Raw genomic sequence first — 24,921 nt, forward strand, 5'->3', positions numbered from 1 at the left:
AAGCACATTCCGTAAGCCTCACACATCTCCTGGAACCCATGGCCACGTTCATACACAAACTGGGTACATTTTCACAGAGCTGCTTGCCCACGTGTGTCTTCTGTGCTTTAACGCTGGTGTCCATCCACACACACCAGTCCTGTACAGGCTCTTGGACCTGGGTCTTAATGATTGTTGTCCTGATCACCTCCTGACCTCTCCAGAGATTTACATCGTTCCTGGCCCAGGAAGTTCTTTTCTCACCATGTTTTTTGGTTTGTTTTTTGTTTTGTTTTTTTCTCACCAAGGACCCCTGCAATGGGCCTACTTGCATCACTGTCCTCTGGCCTGTTCTTGGTCATGTTCACTCACTGGCCAGTAGTGGGAGGTCTGAGTCCTGGGAAGTAGTAGACAGCTCCTCTGGCAACACCTTCCATCTCCCCAGAACGCAGTGAAAACTGCAGCCACCTTTCCCATCCTGTGTCAAGTCTCAAATTCCCATTTCTGTGGCCCGTGCCCTATGCCCCTCTCAACGTCTGAGCCTCCAGATTCTATGTTCCCAGCTCCTTCCCAGTGGCTGCATGGGAACATGTCTGTTCGTGTTATGCCGTTGCTTTCATGTATCCAGATGTGTGAGTTTCTTTTCTCCCTCCTCTCTGCTTTCAGTTTGATACTTTTTCAGACTAGTAAATATAAGTTGTACTTCCTTAATCAAGACACCCTCTTGGCCCAGAAAGCCAATTCCAACTCCTTAGCGTTTTTGTAACCAGCTCTCCACCTCCCAGGCCTCCCTCTCTTTTCCAGGCCTTAGGAAGAGAGGACAGGCCTGCACCTCTGGGACATTTCATTCAGCGCCCCTCTTATTTCTCAACGACAGACCCCAGGAGGAGCTCTCTTCTCATTGCCCTCCGCAGCCAGTTCCCAGCTGTAGGGATTTCTCTGGAGTTCGCATCCTTCCCATTCAGTTACGTTCTTCCCAGAAATCAGAATTCCCTTTTAAAACCAAAGAAACTAGGATTAAAAATATGTTTCTAGAGGAAAATTTAAAGTCAGGCCTTCCTTCCTCTCCAGTCTCTAACCATCACCAATCACTAGTTAGGTCTGGTCCCTATTTCCTTGAGGATTAAGTGGGGCATTTCTCACCAGAGGCTTTGAACCCCCAGCAGGAGTTCCAGTGGTTTATAGCTCCTGAGTATGAGTGGGTCCCACTGGCCCTCTTTCTCTTTTCCCTTTGCCTCTGAGTTGAGAAATGAAGAACAGCAGGCCTGTGGAACACTGAAAATGCCCTTCCCGGGTCAAAAGAGAACCCCTTTTCCCTCTCAGGGGAACGTCCCTAACCAGGGCATCAAGGATCTGCTTGCGCTTTCCCCATGAAATCTTAGACATCACCCTCTCCCCTCCCTTGCTGTCCACAGTAAGCAGGTATCTCCATCCGCTCATAGGTGTCTCCCCCCAGTCACAGCAGCCTCTGCAGCTCTACCCTCACCCTCTCACTGGAAGAGAGGGGCCTGATCCCCGCCTCCCCCTTAGAGCAGCAGCTGCTGTGGAGAGAGCCCCGCCCCACAGTCGAGCCCTGGACTCCTGGCCTAGCCTTGCCACTTACCCACCGTGGGACCCCAGGCAGGTTCTTCCCTTCTCTAGGCCTGTCTCCTCTCCTGCAGAACGATTCCACGTGAAATGGGTTCTGGGTCTGATAGCCGTAACCCTTCACCCCACTGGCCTGCCTCACCCCCTTGTCCCTCTTCCTTTTCTGCAGCACCAGCCGGCTGCGGGCCATGGCTATCCTTGGAACAGAAGGTCGGGGTTCCTTCTCCTGCCCGAAAGCCAAGACTGAAGGGAGCCCCAAGGTAACACGTCGTCGTGTTCCTTCCCCAAGAGTGAAATCAGTGATGCCTCAGACACCAGCATCACTGAGCCTGAATTATTTGCCCAAGGCCTAAAGCCAGGGGCTCTGGGTGATGACTGAGGTCATTGATCCCAGCCTGACACCATTAAAGTCACTGACCCAGGGGACTTTTTCCCCGATGGTCCGAGGCTGGTGAGCCCCCTGCCCTTGCCCCTGAACCCCAGTCTTTTTCCTTTCTGCAGAGCACTGGCTCTCCAGTGACCACGTACCACCTGCAGCGGGCACTGCCCGGGGGCATCATCCTCATGGAGCTGGCTTTCCAGGTGAGCAGAAGCACTACACGGGAGAGCCAGGCCCACCTGTCTCTTGCCCTCCTGACCTCATCTTCATCCTCTCTCTAGGGCTGTTACTTCTGTGTCAAACAGTTTGCCCTGGAATGTTCCCGAATCCCCATGGGGCAAGCTGTCAACTCTCAGGTACGTGGTGGGGACAGAGGGCCGTGGGGTCTCAGGCGTAGTCAGTGCAGCCCCAGGGACCATCTGGTGCTGCAGGCAGCTGGGCCATTCCAGTGCTGTGACCGCCTCAGGCGCCAGTCTTACTCTGTGGTAGTCCAGAGCTGTATTCAGCCACGGCGCCGGGGGCAGAAGGCAGTGTAGCACAGTGGCTGGTCTGGCCCTGTGGTCGTTCTGGCACTGACCATAGATTGGTAGACAGGACATTTGAGCAGAGCGGGTAATCTGACACATGGGTGGGTCGGTGCCATGGGCAGTCCTGGCCTAATCTAGGGCTGGGGACAACCTGGCACTGTCCATGTAGTCACTAACACTTAGAATGTGGACTAGAGTCCCCACCCACACAGCACAGCCCCCACACTCAGTTGTTATTTCTGTCCCTGTCTGACTGCCTGAAGGCAGGGCTTTTGCACCCCATGAGGTTCTGAGCACTCAAGAGGGCTCAGAACGAATGAGTCGGGACTGAGTGTGGTCAGAGACCCGAAGCCCTCCAGCCTTGAGTGAGTTCGGCCCCTTCGTTGTTAGGCTTCTGCCTTCCTTGTGCCTCGAGTTGAGTTTCTGAGAGATCAGGGTCTGACTGGATGCAGTCTGTCGCCCTCCAGTACAGATGGCACAAACTTTTCCCGTATCTGGACAGCTCAGATCCAGCCCACAGGTGGTTGCCTTTGACTTGGGTGTGGATGTCTGGTCTAGCCATCACAGGATAGTGAGACCCAGGAAAGCTTGGTGACTTGAGTGCAGGAACCTACCTGGGCCAGGGCACAGAAGGCAGATTGGACAGGCAGGCACTCTTTCACACTTTGCTGTAGTATTGGCGGGAAGGACCCACCCCATTATTCTCTTGAGCTGCCTGAAGTCCTGGCTGCCCTGCCCCCTGATCTCCACCCAGTTTGGCTCTCTCTGCCCCTACATATCTAATCTCTAACCTTACTTAGAAATCTAAGTTGCTTTATTATAGCTATTACGTATTTATTAAGTGCTTAGTGTACATGCTAAGGGAAGAGGAGAACTTTACTCCTACTGTACAGATAAGGAAACTGAGGTTCACAGAGGTTAAGTGATGTGCCCCAGGGCACACAGCTAGTTGCTGGCAGTACTAGGGTTGCAAGCTGGGTCTCTGACTCTGAGGCTCATCCTTGGTTACTGCAGTTTATCACGCAGCTCTAAATTTATGAGGACCTTTCCTTTATCTCCATGGTAGATGAGGAAACTGAAGCAGAGAGGTTGTGACTTACCCAAGGTCATGGAGCTACTCTGACTCCGAGGCAACTGCTGCTTCTACAGTCATTGATTTCCTTTCCTGTTAATTTTTATGCCCAGTACCCCCAAGGGCACGGTCAGGTAGATTCTGCCATTCTAGCATCACCTATCCAACTGTTAACACACTCTCAGTAATGCTGATTTCCACCAAGAGAAGCACCAGCTCTGTGTCTCTGCCCTCCTTTCTTCCTCCATCAGTGGTTCATTTGTTCATTCATTCATTCATTCACAGATGAATTAGAGGAGGCCAGCCCTGGACTAGCCTTGGCAGGATGTCCCAGATGAAGCTTTACAAATGAGTGGGAGTTAGCCAGCTTTGGGGATCAGGGGGAGCAGCATTCAGGCAAAGAGAACGGCAGGTACAAAAGTGTAGAGAAAATATGTGGTATACTTGGGAAGAGCAAGTAATCTGATGAGAAGATAAAGCTGGAGAGATGGGAAGTGACCAGGAAAACCTTTCTAATAGTAAGTAATTACACACCTGGCCTACCCTGACCACCCTGTTTAAAACCACACCTGCTTTATTTACTGCTTGATTTTCCATAACCATCTACTAACGTGCTATTTACTCATTTACTCTGCCTAATATTTATTGTCTTATCTCCCCACTACTAGACTGTAAGCTCCTTGAGGGTAGGGGTTTGTATCCCCAGCAACTAGAACAGTACCAGGTAGGCACGTGGTAGGCACTCGACAAGTATTAGTTGCATGAGTGAATCTGTGCCAGACTTGAGTGGAGACTGGGATACAGAGTAAAAAGGTTCATGTCTCAAAATGGTCAGTTCATGTAAACAGAGTTACAACACTGCATAATGTAATGAGGAGGGCTTCTCATGGAAGTGTTTCTGGTAGAGGGGCCCACGGCGACAGGGTGAATCTTGAGCTGCCGTTTCCCAGGCAAGAGGAGGGAAGTGAGATGTGCGGGCAGCCTGCCACCGTTTCCTGACCTGGTCCCCCCCCACCCCCCCCAGCTGTCCATGCTGTTCACGGAGGAGTGTGACAAGGTGCGGGACCTGATGCATGTGCACTCGTTTAGCTACGACTTCCACCTGCGCCTCGTGCACCAGCACGTGCTGGGCGCCCACCTGGTGCTGCGGCACGGCTACCACCTCACCACCTTCCTGCGACACTTCCTGGCCCACCACCCTGATGGGCCCCACTTCGGCCGCAATCACATTTACCAAGGTCGGTGCCCAGGGGCAAGCCAGTGAACCCGAAAAAGAACAGGCTGCCAGGTGTCTCAAGCCAGGGCCAGGGGGACCACTTCCGGGGGCCAGACCTTGTCTCTACCTCTCCTGTCCTATATGGTCAGTCACCTCATGTCACCTGGACCCTGTCCCCATGTCTCTGTCTTAAGTTCTTCCCAGTCTGTTTTCATAGCAAGTTTGGTTTAATTTTCATAGCAAGCAAAGTTTAGATCCTGTGTCGTGTGTACCCTGCCCCCTGTGTGTCCTGAGCTACTTCTGTCCCATCTCCATGTCCCTCAGGAGCTCCCCAGAAAGAATCGGCCTTCCTGCCAGTCAGAGCCTCATGGATTCCCATCCTCTGGCCCCACCAGATCACTGTGTCTGTCCCAGACTCAGTGTCTCCTGTAACTCGCCCCTCAGGGACCCTGGAGCTCCCCACTCCGCTCATTGCTGCCCACCAGCTGTACAACTACGTGGCCGACCATGCCAGCTCCTACCACATGAAGCCACTACGGATGGCCCGGCCAGGAGGCCCGGAACATAACGAGTACGCCCTGGTGTCGGCGTGGCACAGGTAAGGCGAGAGGGGATGTCTGGAGCTGCAGTCGGGGCCATCCTTGCAGTGGGGGACCTGTATTTTCTTGGGCAGAAGGGGTGGGGTTGGCTTCATCAGAACCTCAGGCTTGACGTCTCCCCAACCCCCACCGCACAGCTCTGGCTCCTACCTGGACTCTGAGGGACTTCGTCACCAGGACGACTTCGACGTGTCTCTGCTTGTTTGTCACTGTGCCGCACCCTTTGAGGAGCAAGGAGAGGCCGAACGGCACGTTCTGCGGTCAGCAGATCCCCTGCCTTGAACTTTCCCGTTGCCCAGCCGCTCCGTGCTGTTGCCCCGTGTCTCTCCTGCTGTGACCGTCACACTCCTGTCCCCTCCCCACCCTAGGCTGCAGTTCTTCGTGGTGCTCACCAGCCAACGAGAGCTCTTCCCCAGACTCACTGCTGACATGCGCCGGTTCCGGAAGCCGCCCAGACTGCCCCCTGAGCCAGAGGCTCCTGGGAGCTCAGCCGGTAGCCCTGGGGAGGCCTCAGGGGTTGGTCTGGCCCCTGGACCGGCTCCCCTCTTCCCCCCACTGGCTGCAGAGGTGGGCGTGGCACGGGCACGGCTGGCTCAGCTGGTACGGCTGGCTGGAGGGCATTGCCGTCGGGACACCCTTTGGAAGCGCCTCTTCTTGTTGGAACCACCAGGACCTGATCGGCTGCGACTAGGGGGGCGCCTGGCCCTGGCTGAGCTGGAGGAGCTCCTAGAAGCAGTCCATGCCAAATCCATTGGCGACATCGACCCCCAGCTGGTAAGCAGCTGTGGGTTCCAGAAGGGGCTGGGATGGATGCTAGGAATCCCACTGGCAGCCAAGGTAGAGGTTGCAAGGGTCTCAGAGGTGGTTCTGGAACAGCAGATGCATGCCTGTGGACCTTCCCCTAGGACTGCTTCCTGTCTATGACGGTCTCCTGGTACCAGAGCCTGATCAAGGTTCTCCTGAGCCGCTTTCCCCAGAGCTGTCGCCATTTCCAGAGCCCAGACTTGGGAACTCAGTACCTGGTAAGTCTCCTTGACCTTCCTCTGAAAGGGGAGACACAGCAGAAATCCTCATCAGAGAGATGACAAGGTCCCCCTCAAAGAACCCCAGTCTGACTAAACAGGGAGGCTGAGATGGAGTGACCACACCGGTAGATGGATGTAAAACCCTTCAAGCACCAAGCCACAGCATGTGATTCACTGAGAATAACCTAGAGCTGTGCCCTCAGGGCTCACAACAGCACAAACCTTGGCTAGCGATCCTGAGGGCCAAGCTCTGGAACCTTGTGAGTGGTTGGTCTTGGAGGTCCCAGTCCCAGAAAGGACTTCCTGGGCTTTCAAGCCTTTTCACCAAAGTGTGGCCCTCACACCAGCAGCGTCAGCACCACCTGGGAGCTGACCGAAGTGCAGACTCTCAGACCCCACCCCAGACCTGCTGGCTCAGAACCTGCCTTTCAGCCAGATCCGCAGGTGATTTGTGTGCAGTAGAGGTTGACAAGTTGCTGGGAAGGACAGGTAGAGGGGAGAGCTATGGCAGTGGGCACAAGCCTGGGGATTGAGAGCCTAAAGGATGGCCCCAACGAGAGCAGCGATCAGGAGAGGAGACATTCAAGAGAAGATTTCAAAAGAAAAGGTACTTGGTCTGTGGTAAGGGGTCCTGCGACATAGTGCTTGTGGGGAAGACTAGTTTCAAGGTGTGACAAAGCATCGCCCAGAGAAGCCGAGGTTAGTTAGGGTAAGGCTGCAGTAGTGCAGGTGGGTGTGAGCCGATGGGGATGCTTCTGTGGGTGGCGGGAACGCTGAAGCAGGAGTGGGTTTGGGGGAAGGGTGAAGAATTGAGTCTGAGGCCCAGGAGGACCTTCGAGGACCACAGTCTAGAAGGTATATGGGCATCGGGGATTGGAGCTCAGGAGAGAGGTGTAGGCAGCACTTATACAAACAGGTGGTGACTGAAGCTGGGCATAGAAGAAACTGCCCAGGGAGAGATCACAAAGCTGAGCACCAGGGACAGACATCAGGGAGGCCAGAGATACGAAACCCAGGAGCAAAGGAGGGCTCATGTCAAGGGGAGAGAACCCTCCTTTACTGATGGGCTTCAGTGTGTCAGCTTATGCAGGGCCTTCCAGTCAAGTACCACTCGCTCATTCTGACGAGGCTGGACAGGCTAACCAGGAGCCAGTGAGGATGAGGACCGAGGTTGGGCTTGGAGGAGGTCCTGGGTGACCGTACAGTGTAGGTGGGGTCAGGTGTGGAAGCGGGCCTTCCTCAGACTGGTCCCACTTTCAGGATGCCTTCAGGGAGGGTCTGTGCCTCACTCCGCATCTCATTTTGTCTTTTGCTACAGGTTGTGCTGAATCAGAAGTTCACTGACTGTTTTGTGCTAGTGTTTCTGGATTCCCACTTGGGAAAGACGGTGAGAACGGGAGGGGGCAGTGAGGGGCTTTGTGTCAGCCTAGTGGGAGGCTGTACCCCAAATGCGCCATCCCAGAGCCTGCTGAGGTTGGGGAGCCCTGCTCCCTGGGCTCAGCCTGCCCTCCTCTCACCACCCCCACCCCGTGTTCCCCAGTCTCTGACAGTGGTTTTCCGAGAGCCCTTCCCGGTACAGCCCCAGGACAGCGAGAGCCCCCCTGCCCAGCTGGTCTCTACTTACCACCACCTGGAGTCCGTCATCAACACAGCCTGCTTCACCCTCTGGACCCGCCTCCTCTGAGGGATGGACCACTGAATGTCCTCAAATTATGGCTCTGTAGGATTGCCCACTTGCAGCAGGACTGACCAGCCTTTCTGGGCCCCTGGACAAGACTGGACACTGAGGGATGCCAAAGGTTGTGTGAATGTGTTTTGGGGACCTGGTAGCAGGAGCTGCCCTCCCTAAACACTCGCTGCCACTGACCAGCCCAGGGATCCAGAAGGTCCGGTCACCTCCCTGAGGTGCCCATGCCATCTCAGGTCCCTGGGCCATTCCAGAAGGAGACTCCTCCTCCCTCCTCACTTGGTGGAGTCTGGGAATTCTTCACATCAGGTGGCACGTAGACCCCTTAGAGTTCCTCTGCCTGAATCCTGCCTCCGTGTCTTGGCTTGCTGTCAGCCACCCGCCTCCCCCACCCCCATCTTGAGCCCTGTGGTCTTCACTTCCCACTGGGACATTATTGCTGGACAATTGCCACTGAGATAAGACACCTGGGTTCCAATCCCAGCTCTGCCTTTGAAGCATCTGTGACCACGGGTGAGTCCCTTTGCTCTCGGACCCTTGGTTTCTCATCTGTACGTGAGGTGGTGGGCTTGAAAGCTCTCCCATCTCCACAACAACACTGGCACAGACTGGAGGACTTGAACGTGAGCTATATGTCCCTTCTCTGCAGGAAGGAAGTGACCCAAAGAAACTGAAAAGTTAGACACTGTGTGTCCCTCCCCTTCCCCCTCCAATAACATACACACATGGAAACCTTCAGCAGATTGTCTTTAATTCAGAGGAGACTCGGGATGTGCAGCTCACCGTCCCAGAGGTGTGTGGCTGGAGCGCAGGACCTCACTGGCCAGCCTGTGGGCGGCCCCGCTTATCCCAGTACGAACGTAGCCAACTCAAGCCCTCTACCGTGTCTCCTGAGGGGAGAGGGACCCGAGGCGTCTCAACCCATGAGGAGGAAAACAGCCCCTGCCCGACACCTGTCCCTCCAGATCCCCTTCCCCAGGGCCAGGCCTGGAGCTCAGCCCACCCTCACCTCGAGGCTGGTACTCGCAGCCCACAAAGCCTTTGTAGCCTTCATCTTCCAGCAGTTGGAACAGATAGGGGAAGTTCAGCTCTCCAGGGCTGCTGGGTTCCCCTCGGCCCGGGACCTGTGCCACCTGCACGTGCCCTGGGGGCAGATGTGGGCAGATGTGGGGGGGTAGAAAGAGTGGGAGGACAGAGGAAGCAGCATGGCAGACTAGGAAGAAGCCAAGAAAGGGGCCCTCACCAACGAAGGGCAGGAACTCCCGGATGTTCCCTGTCAGGTTCCCGTCCATGATCTGCCAGTGGAATATGTCCTGGGGCAGAGATTCCGACAGTCACAGACCCTGCAGGCCACATCATTCTGCCTGGATTTGGAGAACACAGGCCCATGGGCCCTCTGAGAAGCACTCCCTCTCTCCCACTTACCATCTGTAACTGGAGGTTGGGTCTTCCAACTTTCTCTAAGATGGCTGCCGCTGGGAGAGAAACCAGGGAGGGGGCCATGAGACTCAAGGAGGGCACAAGAATCAAGGGACAGGAGGAGACACAGGGCTGGGGTCCTACCCTGCTGGGGTGTGTCCAGGAAGTACCGGGGGTCCGTGATGCGGGTGTTGATGGGTTCCAGCAGCCCCACAAGGTTCTCCTAGCACCAGGCGGGATCCATGAGTAGAGCTCTCCCTGAGGTTTGTACCCCCTCAGTCAATCACCGATCAAGCCCGTCACCAATCCCTCCGGCCTGGACCGGGGCCCAGGCTTGTGCCTCACTGCCCTCCCCACTGTGCATCCCCTCCACACACACAGACATTCATGAAGCATGTGTGTCTGTATGTGTTTTCACTGTCTCACCTGAGCCAAAACCCCAGCTGCGTGCCTCAGGTTCTCCAGAAAAACTGTCTCCATTTCACCCCTGACTGCTGCTCGATCAGCCCCCTGGGGCACTCGGCCAGCCATCAGGTGAATCCTGTGGGGAAAATGGGCCTGGAGGGGGCTGTGGAGTCCATCCTCGAAGCGCGAGCCTTCACTCCCTCGCTCCCTGGGTGCACCTCTTCCAGCTGCTCTCTGATCATGCCAGCTTCCCATCTCCCCAGGTCTCTCACTTAGCCCCTCCTGTACTTCCAAATTCTCCTTTTCCGTGCCCCTTCTCCTCGTGCCTGCAAACATGCTTAAGTCTCACCTTTAAAAAATTACTTTGACCCTTACCCTTCTCAGGAATTCCGCGCTGCTTGTCTCTCCTCCTTTCATCTGTTAGCTTCCCATCTGTTTTCTGCACACACACCCCTCCACCCCCTTAATAACCCCTTGTTGCCAGTTCCTTCTCAGCCTGGTTGCTCTGTGCAGGATTTGACGTTTATGATATCAGCCCCACTTTGAGTCCCCCTCACTTCACCACCTGATCCTTCTCAGCCACCTCTAAAGCAGACAGGTTACATTTCCAGCCTCGTAAACTCTGCAGAACACACCAAGCCCCTCTAGCCTTTGGCCCCTGCATCCTTGACTGGAATGCTCCTTACCTCAAGCAAGTGCCCACTAGAGACCCACTACTTACTACCTGTAAGAAGCTTTCTCTGATCCCAGACAAGAGTTACTGCCTACCTGCTCCCACAGTCTCCTTGAACTGACCTGTCCTCAAATGGATCACTCCGTTTGTTTACTGTGCTATCTATCTCCCAGGTCAAACTGAGCTCCCAGCATGGGATCCCAGCAAGAGTTGAGCAAGAAAGAGTTGCAAGCTGAGAGTGACACACAACAGATGAAATACAGGAGGCAATTTACAAGGGACCCAGACGGAAGGGGCGAAGAAGGGCCAGTGCGCTCGGACCCCTGAGCCTCTCAAGCCCCGGCGGCCTGTTCTCTCGTGGGTCATGGGGGCGGGGGATTGGAGAGAGGAGGATACCTGGGACAGCCCAGAGCCTTGGCGTACAGCACAGCCTGCTCCAGCCCATCTCGGAAGGCCGCCTGCCTCCCGGGAACGGCCCCCAGACCCATCTCCCCTTTCTCTCGGTCTCCTGCGGAGAGAATGGGCCTCAGTTCCCGGCTCACGCTCCCGGCTCGCCCCGCCCGGGCCCGGGCCCCCACAGCGCACCCGGGGGCGTGTTGATCAGCACGAGCTGCAGCCCCACTTCCCGCGCCGCGCGCGCCAGCGCCTCCGGCGGCTCCCCGTACGGCCAGCCGACCTCGGCCGCCTCGAAACCCGAACTGCCCGCGGCTCGGAGCCGCGCGGGGAGGCCGGGGAGCTCGGAGAACAGCCACGACACGTTGGCCGAGAAGCGCAGCGGAGCCATGGCCGGCCGGGAGCGCGCGTGGAGCAGAGTCCGCGCAGCCGGAAGGCGGCAGCCGCGGGCGGGGCTGGGGAGGGGAAGGGACTGAGGGCCCGCGCGGGGAGCGGGGCGGGCGCCGAGCGGCGGAGGAGCCCGGCCTCGCCGGGCGGGGGCGCGCTGGCGCCGCGAGCTGGGTGCCGGCTCTCTCCGGCTGGGAAAGCCGTGCGTCGTAAAAACCGCGGACTGGCCAGAAAAGTGCACTTTCCCTGACAGGAGAGGGCGGCGCGGGGAGAGGGCGGGGCCCCAGTTAACGTGAAGGAGCGTGGACGCTAACAAACGCTTCGTGCTTTCCTTCTTTATAACCAGAGTACCTGTTCATTATGGAACATTTGAAAGTGTGTGCTGCACCACTCACCCGTTAACTTTCCCGTACAGAGCAAAAACTAAACACGTGCAGTCTTTTCTTAGAAAACCCTGATCATAGTGTATATAAGGTTTTATGGCATATTATTTCGTGACCATTTCCCGTGACAACCTTGAATTAGCTGCTCACTGTTCCGCACCTGGACAGCCCAGAATTGATCATGCTACTCTGTTGATGGTCATTAGGGAGTTCAACGTGTGTGTGCGCGTGCGCTATAAAAGCACTTTAATGCACTTCTTGGTCCCATCTCTGAATCGTTTTCTTAGGTTCCTTTTGTAGGAACAAAGTACGAAGTCCTTTATACGGAAAACTGCCCCCACCCCTGGACTCCGCACTGAGCGGCTATGGGCGGGCTGTCCCCTCTCAACCCCGGCTGATTGGACCACGGAAAGACATCTGATCCAAGGGCAGCCAATCCATAGAATAGCCCAAGACCCTTGATTTGTCCAATTTGGAAAGATAGTCTGGCCAATCAGGTTCCCTCTTGGAGAGTTCAAACAAGGAAATACTGAGAGCCAAGTAGGAGGTGGGTTTGCCAGAAGATGACTGTGGCTGTAGAAACTAAATAAGCAGGAGTCAGGTGGTAAAGAAAAGCTGGAGCAGAGGGGGTGGGAAACTGAGCACTGTGAGTAGGGGGAGCACGTTGAGATACCGCTGCTGCAGAGTTCTCAGGACTGGCCAAACCCACGGCAGCTCCCAGGTCTACGCTTCCCAAGGCCAGGATGTTTAGACTTTCCCGGGTTTCTGTGTCTGTAGCCTCTTAATGTTTCTTCAGATCATTCGAATGGATTTATCAATATTTCAGCCACACTAACCCAACTGAATGGGCAGATTCCAAGTTGGGTGAAAAAATAGGAACATGCTTAAGTTCTTGACGACTGTGCTAAATGGCTTTTCAAAAATATTGTCAGTTTACACTTGGACAGTACATTCATAGACGTCATCTTGATCTGCTTCCTGTACTAGCTTTGACAAAAAGCAGCTTGAAGTGCAACATCGGGAGCACCCAGCGTCCGCTGTCTTCCTGTCACTGCTCTCCTGCATCCCAAGTCAGGCTCACCCAGACACCTGGGGTCCAGGCTCAACTCAGAGTTAATCCAAGTGCCTGGCAGGTACTGTTTCTTCAGCTCTGCCTCCAAGCACGGACTGCCACCAGCTATGACTGATCACCAGATTTCCTGCCCCCCTGCAGCTGGCAGTATACTTGGAACTCAGACTCCTCCTGGAACGTGTTTCTTGGGTACTGTCCAATCAGGATGTGACCTCACTAAGTTTAACATTTTAATCAATCCCAACTTCAGCGTGTTTATGATCCATGGTTGGCAATACAGAGTAACATCTAAGGTAAGTAATTCCTTATTAACACTTCACTGTAAATCTGAGTATGCAAATTTTATTTAAGACTTTCAAAGCACCACCATCTGCTGGGGTCTGTACCAGAAACAAAATTTGTCCAGCCTCCAATGGTTCCACTCCTTTTTCGCTTGTATTCCCTGTAGGGCAGCAGAGATGATGTATAAACTAGATGTGCATGACTCACTTTTTCCCTTAATTCCCTTACAACCACCTTTACATAATGTATCAAAATATATACAAGAGAGGTACAATGCCCATGACAATTATTTTCTTTAGTCACCATTTGTTTATATCTTAACCCACTTTGCAACATAAGCATTACACTAAGTTATTACAAATCTTGATTCTTTGCATTTAACTTTTAATCAAAGAACTTGTACAGGTATGATGATCAGTTAAGATAACAACAGCTTGTAAATAATTACATGGATAATGGCTGACACTTGCACGTAGAGTTCAGAGTCTCATTTGACCACTGGATTGCACTTGCCAATGTCGTAAAAAATATTACAACTAATATGTGAAATGCAAATCAAAACCTCAATGAAATTTCATTTTATACTTTCCAGATTGGGGAGGGAAAAAAAACCCTTAAAAGTCAGACAATAGCAAGTATTGGAAGGGATCTGGAACAACTGCAACATTTATTCACTGCTGATAGGAGTATAAATCACTACAACCACTTTGGAAAATAATTTGGCATTATTTCTTAAAACTGAACATTCATATACCTTTGATCCAGCGGTTCCTTGCCCAGGTTTATCTCCTGGAGAACCTTGTGCACGAGTGTACCAGGAAAGAATTCAGTGATGTTCATAGCACCACTGTTTATGTAGCAAAAATAAGGAATTAACTCAAATGTCCCTTGATACATGTATAGATGTGTTGTTGTATAGTCCTACAGTGTTGTTTATAAAAGTGAAGAAAAAGCTGGTGACTCAAATGGTAAAATTGAGTTTGCTCCTGGATTAGAGTAATATATGAAGAGCTTAGTGACGTTTGGGTCGAATTGAAAGCATCAGTATGAACACATCGAATGGATAAATCTCAGAAACATAATCGTAAGTGAAAGAAGCAAATCACAGAGAAATATATACAGTATGATTCCATTTACATGAAGTCAAAAGCAGGGAAAACCAAACAATATCTTGTGTAGGGCTACAAACATCTGTGGTAAAACTATAAAGAAGAGCAAGTGATAATGACCACAAAATTCAAGATGATAGTGACCTCTGGAGTGGGAGGGAAGGGAGTGGCATTGGAGACTTCAAGAGTAATGGTCGTCCCCTTTCTCTGGTGTGGTGTGATCACACATCTTTGTTTTATCACTACTCTTTATATCTTACATATATTTTATAAATATCATTTTGTATCTGTTTCATATTTAATAAGAACAAAATTTTAAAACTTTCTGTATGCATTATTACCACCTGTTAGCACATTTTCTATTAACATCCTCATTGTAGTATCATGAGAATCTCAAGGTTTTTCTACAGACTCAGCTTGTCTGTATTAGACTAGAATGACTCCTTTTTGGATTCAGTGTGTCACTGCTCAAGCTAGTGGTCTTTGATTGTATTACCTGCTCAGAACCTGTGCTAGGCAGCCTGTGAAATGGTCCCCAGTGATCTCCACATTCTGGTCTCCATGCCCCCTCTGCTTGAATATGGGCTGGACCTCGAGATTCACTTCAAACAAATAGAATACAGCAAAAATGGTCCAATGTCACCTCAGAGATTAGGTTACAAAAAGACTTTGGCTTGTGTCTTGGGTGCCCTCTCTCACTCTTTCACTCACTTGCTCTGAGGAAAACCAGCTGCCATATTGTGAGCTGCCCTATGGAAAGAGCTATGTCAAGGGGCTGATGCAGCCTGTGAATGAGCTTGGAAGCAGGTCTGCTCCCACTGAGCCTTAAGATGACTGTGATCCTGACCAGCACCTTGACTGCAGCCTCATGACAGACAAGGTTTGAGTCAGAGACATCCACCTAAGGCACGCCCAGATTTCTAGCCTACAGAAACTCTTTGATAGTAAACATTTGTCATTTTAAGCCACTGAGTTGTGGGGTAATTTGTTAGCAGCAATAGATATCTAGTAGAGGTTCCCTTTCTTCTTCTGGGAACTGTTCCCTTGTTTGGGGGAATTATCACTTTCACCACTTCTTCATCTTAAGTGTGAATAGACGCTGTCATCTTCTTATAAGATCCTCTCTTCCCAGCCACAGTGATTGGTCAGTGAGTGGGCACCTGACACAAGCTGGACCAACCAGAGTACCTGTTATAGACATTGTAGGTTGCCTACCCCACATCTGTTCCCTCTTTTCTCCTTCTTAATAGAACCATACCTCATGGGGACACTCAGCCAGAGAGAGTAGAAATGATGTACAGAGAGACGTGGCAAGAAAAACCGAGAGAGGCGTTGTATTCGCTTGGAACATCTGTAAGGGAATCAATCAAGCTAGCCTTCCTGCTTCATCTTAATTCTTTCCAAAAAAGAGATGTCTCAGAACTAACTTGCTTTTCCCATCCCAAGACCAAGCATTTGTGCACATTTCAAAAAACACTTGGTGCTTTTGGTAAGAAGCAATTTGAAGACCTGGACCCTGGGCACTTGGGCTATGTATTTATATCATTTCATGAATTTATATCATTTCATATAGCTGGTAGTGGTAAACTGGATGACTCATGGCAACTTAGGGGTCTCAGTGTCTATGAGGGAATCTTTATCTTTCAAAGTCATGAGTTTATGCTGATGATTTTTATTTCACCCGATCTTCATTAAGCTTTTTCCTACCTTGCTCTAATACAAGAGCATCTTCATTTCTATTTTAACTTTCTTATTTGAGCTCCCAGTCTTTTTATCACTTTTATACAACATGTTCAAATCAGGCTCCATATATCATGTTATATATTTTCACATCCAACCATGTGTTCAGAATCTAGTGTCACTTTATTTTTTGTTGGAACCATGGAGTCTGCATTTCTAAGGCTTCGGAATGTAACTTTCCCACTTTACTCAATTTTACCAGTAATAGTCCATATCACACAGATTCATGATAGCTTGTAACTGTGTCAAAAAGGAAACTAAACCTTTGGTAAAATTTTTCTTTCATAGGTTTCTACTGTATCCAAGTATGTCATAGAGGAATATCCGTGATACATCTATTATACATTAGGACTTGATAACTAAAATTTCAGCACATTTACACAGAATCATTTCACACACACAGTACATTGAATAATAACATCATTATACAAAACAGCATTGAATCACTTTACAAAATTTGTGCTTGCATGAGCGATCATTATATTCTTGGAAGAATATAATAATATTTGCTGTTCCATGTTATACATCCTTATCTTTAAAAGGAGGCTCCTATAACTGGCCCTTATCTTTAGTTTCTATTCTATTACTGGGTGGCTGGATTGCATCCAGAAACTCTTCTTGTGCACTTCCCCTACGTATGCATGTTGTTAGGAACACATGAAGGCTCTTGGCCATATTAGTTAATGGAGTGTTAGCTAATTACATACCCATCCACATGCAACCTTTAAACTTAAATACAACCAGTGAATGTATGACTCAAAGAGTACAAGTGTGGATAGTCAGAAAGGTTTTTTTTTCATGTTTAGAATTTTGAAAAATCTCAATAACCCTAACTACAGAATCTTATTCTTCCCTTGTTTAATTTTTACACTCATGAATTCTACCCATGGTATTAGGTATATATTTTTTGCAACTTGTTTTTTTTTTTCCACTTAGCATTATATATAGGAGGTCTTATAGGATGTCTTTCCTTGGCGGGGGGGGGAATATAAATATAAATAAATAAATAAATATATATATATATATATATATATATATATATATATATATAGAAACTCAATCTATCTTACTGTTCTCCCTTTCTTTGGCCATTCTTTTAACTGCATTTTATTCCAGAATATGAAAATTTTATCCTTCCCCTATTGATGGACAAAAAGATTGCTTCCAATTTATCACTATTACAATAAACATCCTTGTATATGCCTTTTTGTGTGTGGATACAAATATGAGTATTTCTCCAGTATATATGTCTGAAAGTGGACTTCCTTGGCCAAAGGATATGCACGTTTAAAGTTCTAATTCACTGCCAAATTGCCCTTCAAAACGCTTTATCAGTTTACATTCGTACTGACAGCCTATGAGCGCCTGTTTCTCTACATCTTCATCAACGCTGGATTCTTGCCAATCTGAAGCGGGGAAAAAACATTTTAAAAAATCAAATCCTTCATTATGACTGAAGTTGAACATCTTTCCAGATGTATATTTGCCATTAGCATTCCCTCTTCTGTGAATTGCTTATCTGTAGACTTTGTCCACTCTTCAGTAGGATTCTTAATGTTTTAATTAATCAGTTTGTAGATGTTCTTTATAGAAATTCTGGATATTAAGTCTTTGGCTGTTTTTGCTTATCTTTGACTTTAGTTAAAGTATCATTTGCTGTTCAGAGTGTTGGAGGAGTGCCACCTTTCTACCAGGCTTCGCATTCCCGTTTTGAAGGAGGTCTGCCCTCTACAGACGTCTCTGGGTGCCTGCCCCGCCTTCTCGGTCTTCCCCAGGGGAAGGAGAGTGACTCCTTTGGCAGAAAGAAGGAGCCAAAATGCTCAGCTCATTCCCATCCTCCCTCCTCTCTGTAAAAAGGCACACTCCCTACTCTGCCCCCCTCTGCCATAAGTTTTACAGGAATAAACCCTCACAGGGCTGACCTCAGGGGTGAAATATTAGCAACCTGCTTGCCTAGCAGACCTAAGCCATATTGTCCAGTGTCAGTTGTAGTGGTAATAAAGGTAATATTTGTATCTCCATCTGTCACACTCCCGTGCCTATCTCTTAATAGGTTCTTGTATCACTGAGTCCAAACAGAAAACAGATGGCACACTCAAATTAGGATAATTCAGAAGATTGAATAAAGGGACTATTTATGAAGACGTGGGCAGGCCGTAGGGGAAATACATGGGATAATGCAGCAACCTAAGGCTGGTAACAGCAGAGCTGTTACTCCTCCTAAGCCTAAAAGGGTGAAGGGGATGGGGGCATGGGGACTGAAATCCACGAGGAGAAAGTCGTGTAGCGATAACTGTCCTACGAGGAACCGAAGCCCTCAGTTGCAGGACACGGGCAGCCTGAGGCAGCCTGTAGGGAGGAAACCTGAGAAATAAATAGCCTACCTGACTCTCCTTCTGCCCTGTAATCTCCTGCTGGGCCTCCCCACTAGATAAACCAACCAGAGCCCAAGGACAAGGGAACCCATTGATGGAGCCAACATCAGTCCCTCTGTTTGGGCAGAAAGCAAGGAGGAAAACAGAATGAGGGACAAACAGGAAATATCTGGCAGGGTTCTCCTCTTTCTTCCCTCAGTATGCCCTCTCATTCTTCATCTGGGTGAAAAATTCACATCTCCATCAGCAGGATGCACAAAATCCCACTGACTACCATTTTATCAAGAGGTGATCTCAATCCAGAAAAACCTCTCTGGAAACCTAAAGCTTTACTACCACTAGTGTTCTTCAAATAAGGAATCGGGTTAAAGTGAGGAGAGGTGTGGTAGGCAGAATCCGGAGATAGTCTCCTCAGATTCCTGCTCCCGGCTGTACACACCCGGAGTGTGTTTTCTCTCAGTTTTTCAATCAAACACTAGTCTAGATACTGCTATGAAGGGATTTTGCAGAGACAGTTAAGGTCCCAAATCATTTATGAAAGGGAGAGCTGGGTGAGCCTGACCTAGTCAGGAGAGCCCTTAAAAGGCCCAGGGCTCTTCCTGGTGAAAGAGATTTGAAGTTAATGCATGAGAAGTTGTCCACTGGTGGCTTTGGAGATGGAGAAGGAATATGGGTGGCCTTGAGGAGCTGAGAGTAGCCCCTGGCTGACAGCCAGCAGGGATAAGGAAGCCTCAATCCTTTGGCCACGGAGAACTGAATTCTGCCACAACCAAGTGAGCCTGAAAGAGGACCCTGAGCCCCAGATGGGAATGCAGCCCAACACCTTGATTTTAGCCTTTTGAAACTTTGAGCAGAGAACCCAGCCATACATGCCACGCCTGGACTTTTTTTTTTTTTTTTTTGGCCGTGCCACGTAGCTTGCAGGGTCTCAGTTCCCCGACCAGTGATTGAACCCGGGCCATGGCGGTGAAAGCCCAGAATCCTAACCAGTAGGCCACCAGGGAACTCCCTGCTCCTGGACTTCTGCCCTACAGAACTGTGAGCTAGTAAATGGATGTTGTTTTAGGCTGCTGAATCTGTGATAATTCGTCAGATAGCAGTAGAAACCCATACGGGAGCAAACGGTAAAGAAACATAGACACAGCTGTTACGGTCCCCATTTTTGCAGCTGGTAATAGGGCCTAAACTGGTAATCACAGCTGTCTTCTTCCAGCACTCAAAGCAAGTTCCCTTTGCCCTTTCCAGCACCGCAGCTGGATGAGTTTCTTTACCTGATGGAATGACACATACCTTCATTGCTGTAGGATCCAAGTCTTTGGTGGTCTTGACAGTACTGGGTTGTCAATCTCCACTGACCAGAACTTTAGAGCAAGAGAAGAATTAGAGTTGCCCTAAACCAAGTCCTCCTCATACCCGCTCTATAGCAGCAACACAATTTTCCCTGGAGATCAGGATCAACCACCTCAGTCAGGCTAGAGAACCTCTCCTCTGACTGTTTAGTGGCACGTGGAGCCTAAAATGAACAGGGGAAATCTCAGCTTCTAGTTCATTGGAACCATGACCATGTTTCCTGGCAGAAGAATTACTGCTGTGGACACTAGAAGCTTCAGATCCACCAAACCTTTGGTTGCAAGGATGGAAAACAAAAAAGTCTTCTAGTGAATGATTAGGTGTAACAGTGAGAGGGACCACTCCCAGAGCCCTTTGTTCTCTGGCCACGGATCCTGCCATCGGGGAGATGGCACCAAAAACTGACCTCTGGTTTAGAACATATACTGCTGGAAGGGTGTTTTCTTCCCTCTGGCACTGTAACCGAGTGCTTAGTAATCCACCTCCCGTCCTCTCTGGCTGTTTGATTCTAGGTGATCAGCCACATGATAATACCAGTGAATTTCATGGGCATAAGCCTGTGGGCACACTTCTTTTTTTTTTGAATTTTTGAATTTTATTTTATTTACTTTTTTATACAGCACGTTCTGATTAGTCATCCATTTTATACACATCAGTGTATACATGTCAATCCCAATCGCCCAATTCATCCCACCACCACCATGCCCACCCCCCACCGCTTTCCCCTTGGTGTCCATACGTTTGTTCTCTACATCTGTGTCTCAATTTCTGCCCTGCAAACCAGTTCATCTGTACATTTTTCTAGGTTCCACATATATGCGTTAATATACGATATTTGTTTTTCTCTATCTGACTTACTTCACTCTGTATGACAGTCTCTAGATCCATCCACGGCTCTACAAGTGACCCAATTTCATTCCTTTTTATGGCTGAGTAATATTCCATTGTATATATGTACCACTTCTTCTTTATCCATTCGTCTGTTGCTGGGCACTTAGGTTGCTTCCATGACCTGGCTATTGTAAACAGTGCTGCAATGAACATTGGGGTGCATGTGTCTTTTTGAATTATGTTTATCTCTGGGTATATGCCCAGTAGTGGGATTGCTGGGTCGTATGGTAGTTCTATTTTTAGGTTTTAAGGAACCTCCATACTGTTCTTCATAGTGGCTGTATCAATTTACATTCCCACCAACACTGCAAGAGTGTTCCCTTTTCTCCACACCCTCTCCAGCATTTGTTGTTTGTAGATTTTCTGATGATGCCCATTCTAACTGGTGTGAGGTGATACCTCATTGTAGTTTTGATTTGCATTTCTCAAATAATTAGTGATGTTGAGCAGCTTTTCATGTGCTTCTTGGCCATCTGTATGCTTTCTTTGGAGAAATGTCTATTTATGTCTTCTGCCCATTTTTTGATTGGGTTGTTTGTTTTTTTAATATTGAGCTGCATGAGCTGTTTATATATTTTGGAGATCAATCCTTTGTCCATTGATTTGTTTGCAAATGTTTTCTCCCATTCTGAGGGTTGTCTTTTCATTTTGTTTATGGTTTCCTTTGCTGTGCAAAAGCTTTTACGTTTCATTAGGTCCCATTTGTTTATTTTTGTTTTTATTTCCATTATTCTAGGAGGTGGATCACAAAAGATCTTGCTGTGATTTATGTCAAAGAGTGTTTTTCCTATGTTGTTCTCTAAGAGTTTTATAGTGTCCAGTCTTATATTTAGGTCTCTAATCCATTTTGAGTTTATTTTTGTGTATGGTGTTAGGGAGTGTTCTAATTTCATTCTTTTACATGTAGCTGTCCAGTTTTCCTAGCACCAGTTATTAAAGAGACTGTCTTTTCTCCACTGTATATCCTTGCCTCCTTTGTCATAGACTAGTTGACCATAGGTGCGTGGGTTTATCTCTGGGCTTTCTATCTTGTTCCATTGATCTATATTTCTGTTTTTGTGCCAGTACCATATTGCTTTGATGACTATAACTTTGTACTATAGTCTGAAGTCAGGGAGTCTGATTCCTCCAGTTCTGCTTTTTTCCCTCATTACTGCTTTGGCTATTCAGGGTCTTTTGTGTCTCCATACAAATTTTAAGACTTTTTGTTCTAGTTCTGTAAAAAATGCCATTGGTAATTTGATAGGGATTGCATTGAATCTGTAGATTGCTTTGAGTAGTAGAGTCATTTTCACAATATTGATTCTTCCAATCCAAGAACATGGTATATCTCTCCATCTGTTTGTATCATCTTTAATTTCTTTCTTCAGTGACTTATAGTTTTCCACATACAGGTCTTTTGTCTCCCTAGGTAGGTTTATTCCTAGGTATTTTATTCTTTTTATTACAGGGGTAAATGGGAGTGTTTCCTTAACTTCTCTTTCAGATTTTTCATCATTAGTGTATAGGAATGCAGGAGATTTCTGTCCATTAATTTTGTATCCTGCAACTTTACCAAATTCATTGATTAGCTCTAGTAGTTTTCTGGTGGCATCCTTAGGATTCTCTATATATAGTATCATGTCATCTGCAAACAGTGACAGTTTTACTTCTTCTTTTCCAATTTGTATTCCTTTTATTTCTTTCTCTTCTCTGATTGCCATGGCTAGGACTTCCAAAACTATTTTGAATAAGAGTGGTGAGAGTGGACATCCTTGTCTTGTTCCTGATCTTAGAGGAAATGCTTTCAGTTTTTTACCATTGAGAATGATATTTGCTGTGGGTTTGTTGTATATGGCCTTTATTATGTTGAGGTAGGTTCCCCTCTGTGCCCAATTTCTGGAGAGTTTTTATCATAAATGGGTGTTGAATTTTGTCAAAAGCTTTTTCTGCGTCTATTGAGATGATCATATGGTTTTTATTCTTCAATTTGTTAATATGGTGTATCACATTGATTGATTTGTGTATATTGAAGAATCCTTGCATCCCTGGGATAAATCCCACTTGATCATGGTGCATGATCCTTTTAATATGTCGTTGGATTCTGCTTGCTAGTCTATTGTTGAGGATTTTTGCATCTACATTCATCAGTGATATTGGTAATTTTCTTTTTTTGTAGTATCTTTGTCTGGTTTTGGTATCAGGGTGATGGTGGCCTCATAGAATGAGTATGGGGGTGTTCCTTCCTCTGCAATTTTTTGGAAGAGCTTGAGAAGGATGGGTGTTAGCTCTTCTGTCAATGTTTGATAGAATTCACCTGTGAAGCCATCTGGTCCTGGACTTTTGTTTGTTGGAAGATTTTTAATCAGTTTCAATTTCATTACTTGTGATTAGTCTGCTCATATTTTCTATTTCTTCCCGGTTCAGTCTCGGAAGGTTATACCTTTCTAAGAATTTGTCCATTTCTTCCAGGTTGTCCATTTTATTGGCATAGATTTGCTTGTAGTAGTCTCTTCAGACGCTTTGTATTTCTGTGGTGTCTGTTGTAATGTCTCCTTTTTCATTTCTAATTTTATTGATTTGAGTCCTCTCTCTCTTTTTCTTGATGAGTCTGGCTAATGGTTTATCAATTTTGTTTATCTTCTCAGAGAACCAGCATTTAGTTTTATTGATCTTTGCTATTGTTTCCTTTGTTTCTATTTCATTTATTTCTGCTCTGATCTTTATGATTTCTTTCCTTCTACTAACTTTGGGTTTTGTTTGTTCGTCTTTCTCTAGTTCCTTTAGGTGTAAGGTTAAATTGTTTACTTGAGATTTTTCTTGTTTCTTGAAGTAGGCTTGTATAGCTGTAACCTTCCCTCTTAGAACTGCTTTTGCTGCATCCCATAGGTTTTGGGTTGTCGTGTTTTCATTGTCATTTGTCTCTAGGTATTTTTTGATTTCCTCTTTGATTTCTTCAGTGATCTCTTGGTTATTTAGTAACGTAATGTTTAGCCTCCATGTATTTGTGTTTTCTACGGTTTTTTCCCCAGTAATTCACTTCTAATCTCATAGCGTTGTGGTCAGAAAAGATGCCTGATATGATTTCAATTTTCTTAAATTTACTGAGGCTTGATTTGTGACCCAAGATGTGATCTATCCTGGAGAGTGTTCCATGTGCACTTGAGAAGAAAGTGTATTCTGTTGTTTTTGTGTGGAATGTCCTGTAAATATCAGTTAAATCTATCTGGTCTATTGTGTCATTTAAAGCTTGTGTTTCCTTATTAATTTTCTGTTTGGATGATCTGTCCATTGGTGTAAGTGAGGTGTTAAAGTCCCCCACTATTATTGTGTTACTGTCAATTTCCTCTTTTATAGCTGTTAGCAGTTGCCTTATGTATTGAGGTGCTCCTATGTTGGGTGCATATATATTTATAATTGTTATATCTTCTTCTTGGATTGATCCCTTGATCATTATGTGTGTCCTTCCTTGTCTCTTGTAACATTCTTTATTTGAAAGTCTATTTTATCTGATATGAGTATTGCTACTCCAGCTTTCTTTTGATTTCCATTTGCATGGAACATCTTTTTCCATCCCCTCACTTTCAGTCTGTATGTGTCCCTAGGTCTGAAGTGGGTCTCTTGTAGACAGCATATAAATGGGTCTTGTTTTTGTATCCATTCAGCAAGCCTGTGTCTTTTGGTTGGAGCATTTAATCCATTCTCGTTTAAGGTAATTATCGATATGTATGTTCCTATGACCATTTTCTTAATTGTTTTGGGTTTCTTTTTGTAGGTCCTTTTCTTCTCTTGTGTTTCCCACTTAGAGAAGTTCCTTTAGCATTTGTTGTAGAGCTGGTTTGGAGGTGCTGAATTCTCTTAGCTTTTGCTTATCTGTAAAGCTTTTGATTTCATCGGATCTGAATGAGATCCTTGCCAGGTAGAGTAATCTTGGTTGTAGGTTCTTCCCTTTCATCACTTTAAGTGTATCATGCCACTCCCTTCTGGCTTGTAGAGTTTCTCCTGAGAAATCAGCTGTTAACCTTTTGGGAGTTCCCTTGTATGTTATTTGTTGTTTTTCCCTTGCTGCTTTCAATAATTTTTCTTTGTCTTTAATTTTTGCCAATTTGATCACTATGTGTCTCAGCATGTTTCTCCTTGGGTTTATCCTGTATGGGACTCTCTGCGCTTCCTGGACTTGGGTGGCTATTTCCTTTCCCATGTTAGGGAAGTTTTCGACTATAATCTCTTCAAATATTTTCTCGGGTCCTTTCTCTCTCTCTTGTCCTTCTGGGACCCCTATAATGCGAATGTTGTTGTGTTTAATGTTGTCCCAGAGGTCTCTTAGGCTGTCTTCATTTCTTTTCATTCTTTTTTCTTTATTCTGTTCCGCAGCAGTGAATTCCACCATTC

At 47.7% G+C, this 24,921-nt stretch overlaps 2 protein-coding genes across 9 annotated transcripts in view; one reads left to right on the forward strand and one right to left on the reverse strand.

Annotated features, from left to right (window-relative positions):
* SZT2 (SZT2 subunit of KICSTOR complex) overlaps positions 1-8,809 on the forward strand; it is a 52,472-nt gene extending 43,663 nt beyond the window's left edge. For all 4 annotated transcript variants that reach the window (XM_059920661.1, XM_059920672.1, XM_059920691.1 and 1 more), the window contains exons 63-72: positions 1,736-1,826; positions 2,068-2,148; positions 2,227-2,301; positions 4,569-4,782; positions 5,205-5,358; positions 5,497-5,619; positions 5,728-6,133; positions 6,265-6,381; positions 7,703-7,771; positions 7,925-8,809. In XM_059920661.1, the coding sequence (XP_059776644.1) occupies positions 1,736-1,826; positions 2,068-2,148; positions 2,227-2,301; positions 4,569-4,782; positions 5,205-5,358; positions 5,497-5,619; positions 5,728-6,133; positions 6,265-6,381; positions 7,703-7,771; positions 7,925-8,068 (1,474 nt within the window). In that variant the 3' untranslated portion in view covers positions 8,069-8,809. The remainder of the gene's footprint in view (positions 1-1,735; positions 1,827-2,067; positions 2,149-2,226; positions 2,302-4,568; positions 4,783-5,204; positions 5,359-5,496; positions 5,620-5,727; positions 6,134-6,264; positions 6,382-7,702; positions 7,772-7,924) is intronic.
* Positions 8,802-11,404, reverse strand: HYI (hydroxypyruvate isomerase (putative)). 5 transcript variants are annotated; one of them, XM_059920743.1, is made up of 8 exons: positions 11,154-11,395; positions 10,965-11,076; positions 9,917-10,031; positions 9,661-9,713; positions 9,497-9,546; positions 9,315-9,384; positions 9,081-9,215; positions 8,802-8,961 (listed from the first exon to the last, which is right to left on the reverse strand). In XM_059920743.1, exons 1-7 carry the CDS (start codon positions 11,350-11,352, stop codon positions 9,122-9,124), a joined length of 693 nt encoding a protein of 230 aa, XP_059776726.1. In that variant the 5' UTR covers positions 11,353-11,395; the 3' UTR covers positions 8,802-8,961; positions 9,081-9,121. The 5 variants fall into 5 exon arrangements, with proteins under 5 accessions (XP_059776726.1, XP_059776698.1, XP_059776708.1 ...); XM_059920715.1 differs by having other exon boundaries at positions 9,661-9,748; XM_059920725.1 differs by having other exon boundaries at positions 9,635-9,713; positions 11,154-11,394.
* Positions 11,405-24,921: the final 13,517 nt, after the last annotated feature.

Source organism: Balaenoptera ricei, chromosome 1 (genome assembly GCF_028023285.1).
Source record: "Balaenoptera ricei isolate mBalRic1 chromosome 1, mBalRic1.hap2, whole genome shotgun sequence".
In the NCBI taxonomy this organism is placed as follows: Eukaryota; Metazoa; Chordata; class Mammalia; order Artiodactyla; family Balaenopteridae; genus Balaenoptera; species Balaenoptera ricei.